The sequence below is a fragment of the Astatotilapia calliptera genome, chromosome 18 (assembly GCF_964374335.1).
Source record: "Astatotilapia calliptera chromosome 18, fAstCal68.1, whole genome shotgun sequence".
In the NCBI taxonomy this organism is placed as follows: Eukaryota; Metazoa; Chordata; class Actinopteri; order Cichliformes; family Cichlidae; genus Astatotilapia; species Astatotilapia calliptera.
In genome coordinates, this window is record NC_137439.1 from 36,399,883 (window position 1) to 36,416,283 (window position 16,401).

Consider the following 16,401-nt stretch of genomic DNA (forward strand, 5'->3'; position numbering starts at 1 on the left):
ACTGATAGTTTTTGTCACCTGTGGATGAGAAACACCGACAGTGTCATTAATGTAGCGCACAGGTGTCCAGCTCCAGGCCTGGAGGGCCGGCGTCCTGCAGCGTTCAGGTGTGTCCTTGATCCAACACAGCTGATTCAAAGGGCTAAATGACCTCATCATGTCGTGTAGTTCTCCAGAGGCCTGGGAATGAACTAATCATGTGATCAGGTGTGCTGACCCAGGGTCAGATCTAAAACCTGCAGGACGCCGGCCCTCCAGGCCTGGAGTTGGGCCCCCCTGATGTAGCACGTTAACCACAGGCTGTACAGGAATAATGGGCGTGGCTATCAGGGTTAAACACACCTAAACCTACATGTTTTTTTCTAATGAGTCGTCTGGGGTTAACAGCCGTGACCTTTGACCTTTGCTGATGAGCTGTGCTCTAAACTGTTAGTTTTTTATTTAATGTTCACATTTTAACTTTGCTGGTTCCAGTTAAAGTTGAGGACAAAGAAATGCTTGTTTTCTATACACACCTCGAGGTCAAAGGTCATTATTGGAGGTTTTTGTCAGTTTAAGATGAACTGTAATATGTCAGCAAATGAAACCCAAACCTTTGATCGAACTGTAACACATTCATACACGTGTTTGACACATGCAGCCGGGTACACACATATGCATACAGTACATGTCCTGTGACACACTGTGCACACACGTGCTTCCTGCAAACCACATGTGCATCATCCCACGTAGGACTGAAAGAGAAGGATGTTGTCGTCACTTCCCGCAGCCCGGAGGCCGCTGCACCAGCGGAGACCGCTCATCCTGAAGCCACACCTGAAGGTAGCGCACAAAAGACACACTGACAGTACAACTGTGAGCACAGTGAGAATTATACAAGTTCACAGAAAGATTATTATTCATGTTTATGGGCCCGAACAGACACAGCTGTGAGGTGTGTCGTGTCCTCCAGTTCACATGGTCACACAGCACCAATCATGTTTCACTCACCTGTGACTGAAATATGGAGCAAAGGTTGTATGCATTTACAACATTATTCCAAAGTCCCACATCTGATGGTCTGTGCTGGATCCATGCAGACACGTGGAGGACGTGTCAGGGTCAGAGGAACACAGCTGACGTGGTTTGAATAGAGCTGGACTGCATCCACACACAGCTGTTACCAGTGTGACGTTATCTACTCCACCTGTGCAGTCAGGCGTGTCAGTATGTGGATGCAAACGGCTGTGCTTCCTACTCGCACTATTTATATAGCACATTTAAAACCAAAGGTAGGCCAGAGTGCGTCACAATAATACAGTAAGTCATTGTCATCAAACATCAACAGAGTGCAAAATCAAGCACTAGTACTAATACTAAGCACTCGTTAAACCAGGAGAGTGGGCTAAATACAATGGATATCGGGCCTCGGTTCACAGATCGGTTCATAAATATAAAATATTATCTGGGTGAATAAGAAATAATGCAGTAAAAAAGTTAAAATAGATGAAATAAGGGCACTGACTAGTGAAACTAATGAAATGGGTACGTTTTTAACCGTGTTTTGAAAGATTGAATAGAGTCTGAGGCACGAATAGTAACAGGAAGACTGTTGCAGAGGTTCGGTGCAGCTGAGACAAAAGCACGATCGCCCCGGGCTTCAGGTGGGCCATGGGCTTCAGGTGGGCCCCGGGCTTCAGGTGGGCCCCGGGCTTCAGGTGGGACCCGGGCTGGACCAAGACTAGTTCACCAGATGATCTTAAGGCTCGACCAGGGATATACAAGCTAAGAAGGTCGGCGAGATAGCTGGGCGCAATGTTATTTATAATATTAAAGGTAAGCAACAAGATTTTAAAATCAATACAATATTTGATGGGCAGCCGATGTAAGTCAAGAACTGGAGTAATGGAAGCAAATGTTCCAGTTAGGAGACAAGCTGAGGATTTCAACAAGCTGAAGTCTATGAAGGTGGACTGATTGGAGACCAGGGTGAAGGGAAATGCAGTAACCTAATGTGGAAGTCACTAAAGCATGGATAGGTTTGGCACAGCTGGTAAAAGATTACTGAGGACGCTTGTTATCCAGCTTAAATGAACAGTCCAGGAAAACACGGAGATCGCTCACAGTGTCAGGAAGCTGGCGAGGGCCAAATAGAGCGGCTGGTTGGTCCCGAGGGATATGCCTATCAAACACCACAAACTCGGTTCCATTCAAAAGAGCGACAGTCCGTCCTCACTCCAGAGGCGTGACATCCCGACGATTCGTCACGTCCCGCGGCATTCCTGAGGAACGCCAAAGGTGACCTTGTGCGTTCTTATGCTACGCACCGAGTTATGGATGAGATCCAGTAGCGTACACGTCCCAGCCATGTATTCCAGCCCGACCTTATCCCTCACCATCATTTAAGTAAAACAAACGTACATGTGTAGATTCATTCCAAACGGTTCTCATGTTTCCTCATCTTCCGATCTCGTAACATTGGGACGTGTTGATGCCTGGAAGCGTAATATAGCGACGATTTGTAAAATGAGACGCTTTGGGAGTGAGACCGTTCGCCTGCACTCCTGTTACTGAACAAGGAGAGTGATGAGGACTGAAGTCGATCCTCGTTGTGACTGAGAGCTGCATCAATAACCTCGCTGCGGCGGGCTCGGGACCTACCAGAGCTTTATAAGTGTCTGTGTTGGCCTTTGTGCGATAACACAACCCTGAAGGTGACCGACGAGGACTGAAACACCAAGGACACTTCCACAGCGTCCTTGGTTACACATGAAGGCCCCTCTGTGATCTACACGTGTGTTTGCTTCCTCAGCTGCTGTGGAGCCTGACCCTGTTCCTGTGGAAGATGTGATTGAAGCTACTGTGGCAGAAGACACAGCTGCACCCTCACCACCAGGTATGTGTGGACAGCAGAGTCAGCTGTTAGGTCATAGTGAGATATACTCGGTGTGTAAAGGCACATCAGGCACAGGCAGTGCTTAACGATCTGACAGTGGGAACTTTGTTTCCTCAGAGCCTGAAGCTGCATCAGAATCAGCTCCTGAGGCTCCTCCTGAGGCCGATGAGGTTATACTGACAAACCTTTCACTCTTATTTCTGTCGCGCTTCCTGCCTGCTGATGACACTTTGGTGGTCTACCTGTTGTTGTTCAGGTGATTGAGGAGGAGCCAGAGGTGCTGGAGGAGGAGCCTGCTGCAGAAGAGGAGGATGCTGCCGTTGAGGAAGAGGAGGTGATGTGTGTTTGTTATTAGTGTGCTGCCGTGTCAGTGTGTCGAGCAGAGACTCTTTCACTTTCTGAAACTCTGAGCTGCACTTTGGTGAAAAGGTTCATTTATTCACTTTTATTTGACTTCGGTTTGAAACTTTTAGATTAGAATTTGTTTCTTTAATCCATAGAAACATGGATATAAACAAATCCATGTTTCTATGGTAGATGGTAAAAAAACAGGAACGTCTGTCATGTAGCTGTTTACCTTTCACTTCATTGCGTTGGCGTATGAATGGACCCAGGGGTGTTTTTATTAACGGAAAAAGTTCTAAACGTTATGAACATGTAGTAAAAAGTCCAAAATGAGTGTCTTTCCCAAAGCTGCTGGGTGGGCTGCAGGAGGGCAGGCCTGGCTCTGCGAGCTTTGAAGGAAACTGAGCCACATCATGCAGAACAAACTCGGTGTGTCTCTGATGATCTGTGTCCCCCAACCAGTCTGACAGAAACACCCTCACACATCCAGCACATAGGAACACACAAACACTGGGCAACAATGCCAGTGTCCTCTAGGACAACAGATGGAAATTAGCCCTTGGCTATAATCTGGTATGTTTACATTCATGTAATTTTTTTTTTACATTTATGTTCATTAACATGCACTGTCCTAAATAAATAAATAAATAAATAAATGTTCTGCTCAGTTCATCCTTCCATGGGAATGCCATGTTCTTCGTTTGTTCACCGGCTCATGTGAGGCTTTCCCTGCATAAACAGAAGCTCTGTGGTCCAGAGTCATGCTGACAGCCTGATTGGTCCATGTGCAGGGAAGGCCCGGCGTCCACGTTAGCCTGAGCGATAAAGACACGGCTCAGGTTAAAGACCCGGTAACGCTGTAGTGACAGGAATCCCTCTCTATAGTTGGTGCAGCCTGCTGGTAAGATGCAGCAAAACTATAATTCAATTCAATTTTATTCATATAGCGCCAAATCACAACAAAAGTCGCCTCAAGGCGCTTCATAGATACAGAGAAAAACCCAACTATCATATGACCCCTATGAGCAAGCACTTTGGCGACAGTGGGAAGGAAAAACTCCCTTTTAACAGGAAGAAACCTCCGGCAGAACCAGGCTCAGGGAGGGGCGGGGCCATCTGCTGTGATTGGTTGGGGCCATATAATGTCTGAATATGGTTTAATGTGACTGTGCTGATTCAGGTTGCTCCAGCTGAAGAAGAGCCAGCTGCAGAGGAGATGATGGGAGACCAGCCTACAGAGGAGGAGGAGGAAACAGAAGCAGAGGCCGCAGAGGAGGCTACAGAGGAGGCCACAGAGGAGACTACAGAGGAGGCTGTGGAGGAGGCCACAGAGGAGGCTACAGAGGAGACCGCGGAGGAGGCTGTGGAGGAGGCCACAGAGGAGGCCACAGAGGAGACTACAGAGGAGGCTGTGGAGGAGGCCACAGAGGAGGCCACAGAGGAGACTACAGAGGAGGCTGTGGAGGAGGCCACAGAGGAGGCTACAGAGGAGACCGCGGAGGAGGCTGTGGAGGAGGCTACAGAGGAGACCGCGGAGGAGGCCACAGAAGAGGCTGTGGAGGAGGCCGAGGATGAAGCTGCAGCAGAGGTGGAAGAGTCTCTCGCTGATTCAGTGGAGGACACAGACGAGGAGGTGGCTGAGGAGACAGCTCTTACAGAGGAAGCTGTTGAGGAGCCACCTGAGGAGGAGGCAGCTCGCTTGGAAGAAGCTTATGAGGAGACGGCAGCAGTAGAAGAGGAGGAGGAGGGGGCTGCTCCATCAGAGGAACCTGCTGAGGAGGAAGAAGCTGCAGAAGAATCTGAGGCTGCAGCAGAAGAAATGGAGGCAGCACATGCAGAAGAAGCTGCTGAGGAAGCTCCTGTAGAGGAGCAGGAGGCTCCTTTAGCAGAAGCTGTTGAGGAGCAAGCTGAAGTAGAGGAAGCTCCTACAGAAGAGACCACTGAGGAAGAAATAACTGAGGAGGAAACAGAACCAGGTAAGACTGAAGCTCCTGAGAAAAAGTACACACTGACACATATCAGTTAAAGTTTCCAACTCAGGAAAGCATATTTGTTTAATATGTGCGTTGAAGGACATGTCCTGGTCAAAAATGACTCCAAGGTTCCTCACAGCGTTACTGGAGGCCAAGGTAATGCCATCCAGAGTAAGAATCTGGTTAGATACCATATTTCTAAGCTTTTCAGGGCCGAGTACAATAACCTCAGTTTGATCTGAACTAAGAAGCAGAAAGTTAGCGGCCATCCAGGTCTTTATGTCTTTAAGACATTCCTGCAGTTTAACTCATTGGTGTGTGTTATCTGGCTTCATGGACAGATAGAGCTGGGTGTCATCTGCATAGCAGTGTAAATGTATGCTATGTCTTCTAATGATGCTGCCTAAGGTAGCATCAGCAGCATGGCTCAGGTGTGGGTGCTGACACTCAGAGTGAGCTGTCTGTGGGGTCCAGTTTAACCTCAGTGGAACTATTGAGTGGTCATGGAGGTCACTTGTAACAAGCCTGAGCCTGTCTCATGTCTCCATCAGCACTGATAGCTGAGCCATCAGGACAGATCAAAGTCCAGCAAGCTCCTGAGAGCCTGTGCTTCACAGCACGTGTGCTAGCTGACCAACAGCACTGACACAGTGCTGAGGCAGGAGAATAATGTTGTTTCAATGTTTGTTTTTTACAGTCGCAGAAGAAGAAGCAGCACATGGTGGTGGTGAGTGGGTACACATCTCATTCCTGAAAGCTGACCTTCGCTGTGCCTTCAGAGGGCTGTGACTCAGTGTTGTTCTCGCTCTACTTCAGCATGTGTGTTTCTGTTTTTGCAGCAGCAAGGGCTCCTGAGATGGAGGACCTGTGGAAAGACGAGCCTACAGGTAACCAGTTTCATGGCTTCTACGTCCCATTAGAAGATTTGAAGAATTGAACTCCCTAAATCGAACGTATAAAATGCATCTCTGCCCGACTCCCTGCAGTCGTAGTTTGAACAGGGAAATCAGTCTTAGCACAGCTAATGAAAGGTCACACAGCTGCTGTGTGACCTTTCATTAGCTGTGCACTGATGAGTCGGGAGGCAGTCATGGTCAGCTGTTTGGTGTTTAAACAGCTGCACATACTGTAGCTGGTTGTGATAGAAGGATGTTAATCTGCAGCTGTGTGCACGGAGCATCACACTGGACCACAGAGCAGTGGCAGAGGCCGGTCCAGGCTGAGTCTGTTTTCTTTGACATCACCTACCTGAGGAACTAAATGCACATGTGGGGTGCTTCATGGTCACCTGATTCAGCCCCTCTGTCATCCACAGGGTTGCGATAAAGAGCGATCATTAGCAGGAATGATGTGCATAGCTCAGTTTGAGGTGAGGCGGTCAGACTTAGGGAACCATCACAGCAGAACGTGATGAGGATTAGGGTGGGACCCCCGAGTCCAGACGCTGGGGTGGAGATGAAGATGGAGCGATGGGGAGGAGGTGGGGTGCACAAAGATGTCTGCAAGGAACAATGACAGATGCACAGTGAGATTTAAAGTACGTGAAGAAGGCCACAGGGCCTAGACCAGTGACGTGACAATCAGCCTGACGGCGTGGGAAAGTGGGAGTGATGTAAAGCTTAGATTAGCCGCCAACAGCTGGGAGCAGACAGATGTGTGACTGCAGATGTTCCTTATCAGAACGTACGTTTCATAAGAGATGAAGGGGGAGTGATCACCTGTCAGGTCACCTGTGAACACTGACCAATCGTCTCTCTGCTCTTGCGTCCACAGAAACGTAGGCCACGGCAGTCACCGCTGTGATGGAGCAGGGACCCACTGACATTGCATCAGCACCATCTGAGCTCAGATGATGATGCCCCTCTCCAGAGAAATGATTGAGTTGTCACGGCAACAATCGCCCCTCTCCCCCCATTTTCATCCCTCCCTTTAAATCTCCCTTTTAGTGTCAGTGTGTGAGATGATGTTCACTAACATGCTTCCTTTACCTTTGTTGTGTTTCTTTCAGGTTTGGGCTCATTCTTTTGTTTTCCTGTTTTCAGGGTGTTTTAGTTGAGTGTGTTTGGGCCGATGTCCACTCCCTGTGACGTGCGAGTGTGTGTTGCACTCGCACAGTCTTGTACCTCTCAGCAAAAAGAGCTGTAGCTGCACGTTAAGAAGCTTCACACTTTAAAGTGTCGGAGCAACCAAATCAAATGCCGGCTGAGAGCCGAAGCTGCTGCTCAGTGTAGAGAGGACTCTATGCAAAGGCGTGACGCGTGTCGCCCACCTCCTTCCTCCCCTCCTCCTTAGCATCAGGTGAATTTACCACTCAGTGTCGACTCCAGGATGAGCCATATGCTAACACATGAACTGTGTGTGTGTTTGTGAGTAATGCGTTGTTATGTGCGGACAGATCTTTGCTTATCCTTCTTGTTGTGTGAGCTGTAGTTTAGTTTTGCAGACTGTGTTTGACTCTTTTCGTTTTGTTATCTCACTACATCAAACTGTATTCTGTCGGCTCCTAGCTGGATCTTCTGTTTGCACAGCTGAACCTCAGCTTGTTGAGCTGTGAGGGCAGCGCCCCCCCACGTTTATAACAGTGGCTCCTTCCTGTGGAAATCCAGCCTCTCTGTAGAGGCGCAACGCCACCCTGTCACACACACAATAATGTCAGATCTTATTTTGAAGGCCAGATATAGACTCAAACATCGTTTCTGTTTGTTCTGTAAAAATAAATCACCTCGCTTCACTCGAGGATGATGATGTATGATGATGCGGTGAAAATGCTGTAGGAATCAGTAAACACTACGTGTGGTCCTCACTTACTGTAACAACAGCCGTGTGAATATGTCTGATTTTTCTTTCTCCTGTAACACTAGCTGGTGTTTCTGTTTGCTGAAACTTTGAGTCAATGTGAACTGAACCTTTGTAACATTGAAAAGTAGAATCTTTACTGAGAGACAACTTTTAGATTTTTTAATAGATTTTTTAAAAAGAATTTGGAGAGATGAGAAGAATTCTTATTTCCAGAAGATGCTTGCGGTGCTTTGTACTAAGCCATAAGCTGTTGCTGACTTTGTCCTGTGAAGCACAAACAAGAGAAACACTGTTGGGTTTTCAGTACTCGGCCCTGGTCACAGGTCACGTTCCTGTCTCAGATGGTTGTGGCGCACAGGCAGCGCTGTTGCTAAGCAGAGGCCACTTCTGATGAACACTATGCAACAAAGTATCAATGATGACAGAGGAGCGGAGGGGGCGTGGCCACGTCTTCGATGACATGCTGTCTTTGAGCCATAACCCTCAGATTATGGTTGAGTGTGCAGGTGTGACACTGTGCTGACTAAATGATCATGAAGTACTGACGGAGATTTGAAGTGGGAAGTTTTTCTGTTCTGGGAGCTACAATAAAAGATTTGGGACAACACAGCAGTGCCTGTTTATTTAGTTGTTGTTGTTGTTGTTTACCTGTTGTTTACCTGTGTGAAGCCTCGTCACAACACAAGACTTATTTAGTATTCCTAATCGATGCCGTGATGGTAGAGAAAATCCTCCAACATGTGACGTCGAGCTGCACAGCGCTGTCAGACTGCTGTGTGTGAAACGGCCACAGTGGGTCACTGTGTGATTATTGAACAGCTCTATGTCCCACTGTCCTGTCACAGAAACAAATCCGTGTTTCTGTGCTTTATGGCTATTTTACAGAATTTCAATGATCTTTTTCCTCCATGTTCAATTTTCTGTTTGTTTCTTTTTCTTTTTGCAGAAACTTGTTGTTGAAATTAGTTTAAAAACAGAAGAATAAGAATTTTATCATCATCATATAACACACTTTAAAACAACAGCTGACGCAAAGTGCTGTACATCAAAACTAAATAATACAAATACATAAGATGTAAAGCAAAAAGTACGAAATGAATTAGTTTTTTCTGTAATCAAACTAAGTCTCGCTGAGGCCAAAAGCCAAAGAATAAAAATGGGTTTAAGACGTATTTTATCTCATCTTATTTACTAATGCAGAGTGACTGCACAGGAAATGGTATTAACACTGCTGGAAGCACCGTGCACAGAATTCACCCAGTGAAAATGATTCAGAGTGGAGACATCAAGCAGACTGAGGTGCACAATACTTTTTTTTTTTTTTTCGTGAGAAGAATGGGAATGTTTTTAGTTTTAGTATAGGAAAGTATTCAAAGGGCTGGTTGGAGCTGAAGAAGGTGGAGTCTAGCAAAGGGAAAGGCTTATACCGAGCTGTGGAAGGAAGGAGAAAATGACTTGTATCAGTTGGCTTCGCAGATCAAGCTCTAGCAGATTAGGGCGATCGTGGCTCAAGAGTTGGGAGTTCGTCTTGTAATCGGAAGGTTGCCGGTTTAAGCCCCAGCTCCAACAGTCTCGGCCGTTGTGTCCTCGGGCAAGACACTTCACCCGTTGCCTACTGGTGGTGGTCAGAGGGCCCGGTAGTCCGGCAGCCTCGCCTCTGTCAGTGCGCCCCAGGGTGGCTGTGGCTACAATGTAGCTTGCTATCACCAGTGTGTGAATGTGTGGATGACTGGATATGTAAAGCGCTTTGGGGTCCTTAGGGACTAGTAAAGCATTATATAAATACAGACCATTTATCAAGGACGGGTGGAAATTGACTAAGAAGTGACGAGGGGATGTTAAGAAGATGTAAGGAATACTTAGCAGCCGATGAATGAAGAACAAGAGGATGGAGGACAGATGGTGGGTATGAAAGTGCAGAGGAACAAGTGATGACATGTATGAAGAGTGGAAAGGTGGTTGGTCCAGATGACATGTGGAGAAATCTGGGACTGTGGGCTTTTTGTAGACCAGATTGTTTAACACAGTCCTGGACAGTGACAGCATGTATGCTGCTGCTGATTTCCAAAAACAGGACAGAAATGCAGCAACTACAGAAGGAATCAAGTTAAGTCACAGCAACAGTATGGGTTCATACCAAGAAATAGTGCTACACATGTGATGTTTGCTGATGGAGGAGTATGGAGAAGGTAACAGAGTTGTATTGTCTTTGTATGAGGAAGTCAGGAAAAACAGATAAGTATGTGAGGGTGGTGCAGGACATGTATGAGGACAGCAAAACAGTGTTTAGATGTGGAAAGTGATGGATTACATCAGGGATCAGCTCTGAGCCCGGTCATGTTCACAGTGGTGATACGTTGGCCTGATCAATCATGTTTGAAGATGACATTGTGATCTGTAATGAAATTCAATGCAGTGCTATTTACACAACAAATCACAACAGTCGCCTCAAGGTGCTTTATATTGTGAGGTCGACCCTACAGTAACACATACAGAGAAAAACCCAACAATCATATGACCCCCTATGAGCAGCACTTTGGTGACAGTGGGAAGGAAAAACTCCCTTTTAACAGGAAGAAACCTCCAACAGAACCAGGCTCAGGGAGGGACGGGGCCATCTGCTGTGATTGGTTGGGGTGAGAGAAGGAAGTCAGGATAAAGACATGCTGTGGAAGAGAGACAGATTTATTTACTTTTTTTTGCCGAAAATTTAAATAGGGGCAGCACGGTGGTTAGCACTGTTGCCGCACAGCAAGAAGGTCCTGAGTTCAATTCCACCATCAGGTCTTTCTGTGTGGAGTTTGCATGTTCTCCCCGTGTTTGCGTGGGTTCCCTCCGGGTACTCCGGCTTCCTCCCACCGTCCAAAGACATGCAGCTTGTGGGGATAGGTTAATTGGATAATCCAAATTGCCACTAGGTTTGAATGTGAGTGTGAATGGTTGTCTGTCCCTGTGTGTTGGCCCTGCGACAGACTGGCGACCTGTCCAGGGTGGACCCCGCCTCTCGCCCTATGACAGCTGGGATAGGCTCCAGCGCCCCCGCGACCCTGAAAAAGGATAAGCGGAAGCGAACGGATGGATTTAAATAGTTAAAAGTTGAAATGTGAATAGTTGGTTTTTGTATTATATGATTTATTTATTAAATTTTATGTGGAAGTGAATAAATAAAAGTATATTTACGGTGGCCCCTACAGACAAAACACATACAAACTCCAAAACACGTAAAAACACGTACAAACTCAGAATTATTTGACTATATATGAATGCTTGTGTATATATACACAAACAATACACATATGCTTTCATGCTTTTAATTGTGTAATTTAAGTGATCTAGTAGCTCTGTTTTGGAAGTTCAGTTCATGCTAGAAATGTGTTTTGGAGTTTGTACGTGCTTTGTCTCTAGGGGCCACCGTAAATATTTATATATAAACATATATAAATAAAACCACTTTTGTTTTTTACATTAGTAATTCCTTTTGTACATAATTTTATATTATTGTTAATAATAAATTAATTAAAGCAACAAAACAACCTGAAGAGCCGGTTCGGAGCTGAAAGAGCCGGAAATCCCAACACTAATATGTGTGTGTTATGAGAGTGTGAGTAATGTGCATGTCTAAGTTGTGGAATAAAATTGAGGCACAGGTGGCCAGAAGGGGACAGACGGTGGGGAGTGTCTCCCCTGCACCCTGGTGACCAGAGATGGGCAGTAACGCGTAACGCGTTACTGTAATCTGATTACTTTTTTCAAGTAACGAGTAAAGTAAGGGATTACTATTGCAAAAACGGTAATTAGATTACTGTTACTTTCCCGTAGGAACGCTGCGTTACTGCGTTACAAAAACTGTGATTTTTTTGCGAGAGTGTCTCATGACAGTGACGTAAGCGAGTGCGACGTTCGTGACAACAGCTGTGTGCAGATCAACAATGGATCATATATCAGTGCAGAGAGAGTATGAGCGTGCAGCGTTTAAAGCGTGGAAGTACTGACCTTACTTTGAGTTTGATTCCATAAAAAGTGACAAAAACATTAGTGTCCGCTGTGCGTGGGAAGAAAACTTCTTTTTACAGCGAAAAAACCCCTAAACTTCCAACAAGCACCGAGTAGCTACGACGTAATGGGAAACTCACAGAGAAACTCGCGGATTCTTCCACTGACCGCGGCACACCTGCACCAGGGTAACCCTCCGCCTACCCCACTCCTGCTTTACAGGTGAAAATAGAGCAACAGGACCGCTGAGTCTTTGACTTTATTTATTTTCTGCTGTGTTTTACTTGCATCTATTTGAAAGACTGAGTGTAAACACAAAAAATATTTTATGTGCTGGAATGTGCAGAAAATAGGTTTAAATGTTAAACTAATTTCTTCCAGTCAGAGAATGTTGCAGATAATTAAATTTTTGCTTGATGCATAAAGTTAAAAGATTAAAACTAATAAAACAAGTTAAAAAGAGACTTTTCCATTTGATTACATTTTGTATGATGATTATGTAGAAAAAGTAGAATTGGGCTGAAAGATCTATCACTTTATCACCTCTTCAGGTTGTAAATCGTGTTTTTAAAAAGTAACTAAGTAATTAATTACTTTTGAAAATAAGTAATCAGTAAAGTAACGGGATTACTTATTTGGGGAACTAATCAGTAATTAGTTACTGATTACTTTTTTCAAGTAACTTGACCAACACTGCTGGTGACACACCTGCACCCCAAGGCCCTGCATGTGTGGGTGGGTGTGGTGGAGCGAGTAGAGGGAGGCAGTTGGGGATCGAAATAAGGGAGGGGCAAGCAGCCCCTCCCTGGGTCAGCTCCCCTGCTGACCACAGTAGGCACCCCCGCCCTCTGGAACCCACCAAGGCCAGGGGGCCCAGACCCATCCAGACCCACGGCAGTAGCACCGCCAAGCCCCACAGGACCCGTGGCCAGAGATTAATAACAAGTATGGTTCAGTGCAGAGAGGTTAGGGTCATTAACACATCATGACAAAAGAAGAAACACCCAGTGCATCATGGGAATCCCCAGCAGCCTACGCCTATTGCAGCATAACTAAGGGAGGATTCAGGGTCACCTGGTCCAGCCCTAACTATATGCTTTAGCAAAAAGGAAAGTTTGAAGCCTAATCTTGAAAGTAGAGATAGTGTCTGTCTCCTGAATCCAAACTGGAAGCTGGTTCCACAGAAGAGGGGCCTGAAAACTGAAGGCTCTGCCTCCCATTCTACTTTTAAATACTCTAGGAACAACAAGTAGGCCTGCAGAGCGAGAGCGAAGTGCTCTAATAGGGTGATATGGTACTACAAGGTCATTAAGATAAGATGGAGCCTGATTATTTAAGACCTTGTATGTGAGGAGCAGGATTTTGAATCCTGGATTTAACAGGAAGCCAAAACAGGAGAAATCTGCTCTCTTTCTAGTCCCTGTCAGGACTCTTGCTGCAGCATTTTGGATCAGCTGAAGGCTTTTCAGGGAGTTTTTAGGACTTCCTGATAATAATGAATTACAGTCGTCCAGCCTGGAAGTAATAAATGCATGAACTAGTTTTTCAGCGTCACTCTGAGACAGGATATTTCTAATTTTAGAGATGTTGCACAAATGGAAGAACGCAGTCTTACATATGTGCATTGAATGATTTCCTGTGTTGTTCAGTGGTGCATTATGGGTAATCTCAGTCTCTCACTGAGCGTGCTCCTGTGACTAGCCAGCACATCATGGAGTGGGTGGGAGGTATAATCCAGCACCGTCCTTATCTTGGACAGCATCCGCCTCTCAGACACCACCCCGAGGGAGTCCAGCTCCGTCCCCACAACATTACTGGCCTTGTGATCAGTTTAGTGAGTCTGTTGGCACCTGCGACTTCTGCAGGAAGTGGAAACACATAGGGAACACAGCCGACACAAATGAACATGATGCCACAGGGGAAGCAAAACTAAACACACTGAACAAGACTTTCAAAATAAAACAGGGAACATGGAGAGACATGAACTGGGACACATGAGCTTGACAGAGAGGGAGTCAGAGGAGAGAGACACAAGGGGAACCTTACAGAACAAGGAATTATTACTTAATACGAGGGAGAAAGAGTCTTTTTTTGCTTTTTGGTAGACATTTCTACTAAAACACTTTCGCCTTTATCCACACCTATTGTTATTTTATCAACTTTAGCTCATGACATGAGCTTAGCTTGATAAGCATCTTATCTTAATGACCTTGTAGTACCATATCACCCTATTAGAGCACTTCGCTCTCGCTCTGCAGGCCTACTTGTTGTTCCTAGAGTATTTAAAAGTAGAATGGGAGGCAGAGCCTTCAGTTTTCAGGCCCCTCTTCTGTTGCTTTTGAGCCACTTGCAAACAACATCCACACATAATTTAGAATCATCAGTGGAACCAACACAATACAACCAACCAATGTTGGGATGTCAGGAAACTTGAAAACTTCAAAGAGTAATCAAATTACAGTGTTTAATGGGTCACTTATATTGTTGAGCAGAAGCCATCTGTTTTTGACACAGACAGCAGTTTGCTGGTGAAAACATCGGAGCATTTTTCAGCTAAAGGGAAATTTTCCAAGAAGTAGATGGAAACCAAAAAGAGAGCTAAAGGAAGACAGCGCTGTTCTAGATTCAGCATGCTGATGACACTTTGTGTCTCCTCAGTTTGTAAATAACCACTTCCTAAATGAAATCCTATATCCCCGTCTGCTCCAGTCTGCATGCCAAATATCCTTGGGCAAGATGCTAACCCCAAGTCTCTCTCTGATGCATCCATCACAGCATGATGGTGTGAGGATGTTAGAGAGGAAGAGCACAGAGGAAGGTGCTGGTGTGAATGGGTGAACGAGGCAAGTCGTGTAAAGTGCTTTAGGTGCTCAGCTAGCTAAAGTTCTGTATAAGAACCAATCACCCCATATGTGCACAACTAGCTATTGGTCCAACTAGTTATGAGATATACTAGTCAGCTGAAGCAAATTCTGCATGTTATTCATGTATGAGCTAAGCTGCTGCACGCCCATCCTGCAGGTGGCAGCAGCGTTCTCTCTATGTTGGAAGGAGGCGGCATGAAGAAAGACGATAGTTTGGTTTTTCTAGTTCGTTGAAAGTGACTGGTTGTATGTAGAGTTTGTCATAGTAAACTAACATATAACCACTTGACCAGTGCAAGGTTGAACCCTTCTGTTGCAGGCATATGGGTATTAATGCTCACATTAGCCCCACTTGGCAAAACTGCTGTGATCTAGGATATGTCCATGGTTTTACACAGCATATGATGTGATCATCGAAGAATGACTCAAACCTTATGAGATTCTGTGAAATCTTGACTTTTAAATGAGTTTTCAGTAACGTCCCGCTGCATTTAAAACAAGTGTCTCCAAATCGCCAAAGATCTGTGAGTGCAGGTTCAAAACACACGATGTGGTCAAAGAGGCAGAGTTGTGTCTTTGGTCCTCATGGTTGATGTGCATCACTGTCACACACTACAGACGCCTCTGCAGTTCCCTTCTGGGGACAAATCCTGATTGGTCGACTAACCCTGAGTCGGTCACACGTCCATTTTGCATTCGTTAGTGTGTGTGAGCTCCAGTGTGCTGCATTCATGCTGAGCTCTCTGGCATAGTTGCCATGGTGACTTTCTGACCAACCAATCAAAGTTTTGTCTGCAGAATATTTCAGTGTTTTGTGCAAAAACACACATAACAAGTAACATGTTGGACCCACTATATAAATACTGCATAAACACACACACACTGCATGTCTGCATGGAAGTGTATAATAAAGCCCAGATCGCTCTCTTTCCCTCTGTATCGAGTACCCACCCCCAGTCTATCTGCTCTCCTCTCCCTCATGGCATTACCATGGAAACTCAGCTGAGATTACAAGGTTGCACCAGCAGTGAGGAGGACGAGACGGAGGGCGAGGAGCTACTGTAAAAGGAAGCAGGATGTAGTGTGAGATGGTTTTAAATGATTACCCAGCCATCGCCATCATCCTCACTCCCTCCTTTCATTGTCTCTCTGTTGTGTGTGTGTGTGTGTGTGTGTGTGTGTGTGTGTGTGTGTGTGTGTGTGTGTGTGTGTGTGTGTGTGTGTGTGTGTGTGTGTGTGTGTATGTGTATTCAGGTCGCTAACCGTCTGACTTTCCTGCTGACTGCTCTGCTGCCTTTTCTTCTTCATGCTCCCTAATGCTGTAACTCCACACAAACAGGAGAATATCCTCAGTAAACATCCCATGCTCCCACTCCACTCCACCCGGGCCCCACACACACACACACACAGACACACACACACAAGCCCGTTCAGCTATCTTAGTGAGGACCTTCATTGACATAATGCTTTCCCTAGCCCCTTACCCTAACCATTAAAAATGAATGCCTAACCCTTACCTTAAACCTAACCATAACCTAACTGTAACGCTGAC

The 16,401-nt window shown here is 45.8% G+C and overlaps 1 protein-coding gene across 11 annotated transcripts in view; it reads left to right on the plus strand.

Annotated features, from left to right (window-relative positions):
* LOC113009879 (uncharacterized) overlaps nt 1-8,599 on the plus strand; it is a 32,729-nt gene extending 24,130 nt beyond the window's left edge. For 4 of the 11 annotated variants that reach the window (XM_080292868.1, XM_080292872.1, XM_080292864.1 and 1 more), the window contains 9 exons: nt 729-822; nt 2,792-2,875; nt 2,993-3,045; nt 3,132-3,209; nt 4,401-4,544; nt 4,605-5,196; nt 5,891-5,920; nt 6,033-6,080; nt 6,967-8,599. In XM_080292868.1, coding sequence (XP_080148994.1) covers nt 729-822; nt 2,792-2,875; nt 2,993-3,045; nt 3,132-3,209; nt 4,401-4,544; nt 4,605-5,196; nt 5,891-5,920; nt 6,033-6,080; nt 6,967-6,974 — 1,131 coding nt within the window. In that variant the 3' untranslated portion in view covers nt 6,975-8,599. Of the gene's footprint in view, nt 1-728; nt 823-2,791; nt 2,876-2,992; nt 3,046-3,131; nt 3,210-4,400; nt 5,197-5,890; nt 5,921-6,032; nt 6,081-6,966 lie in introns of all 11 variants that reach the window. The other 7 variants (XM_080292867.1, XM_080292865.1, XM_080292871.1 and 4 more) reach the window with 7 other exon arrangements.
* The last annotated feature ends 7,802 nt before the right edge of the window (nt 8,600-16,401 follow it).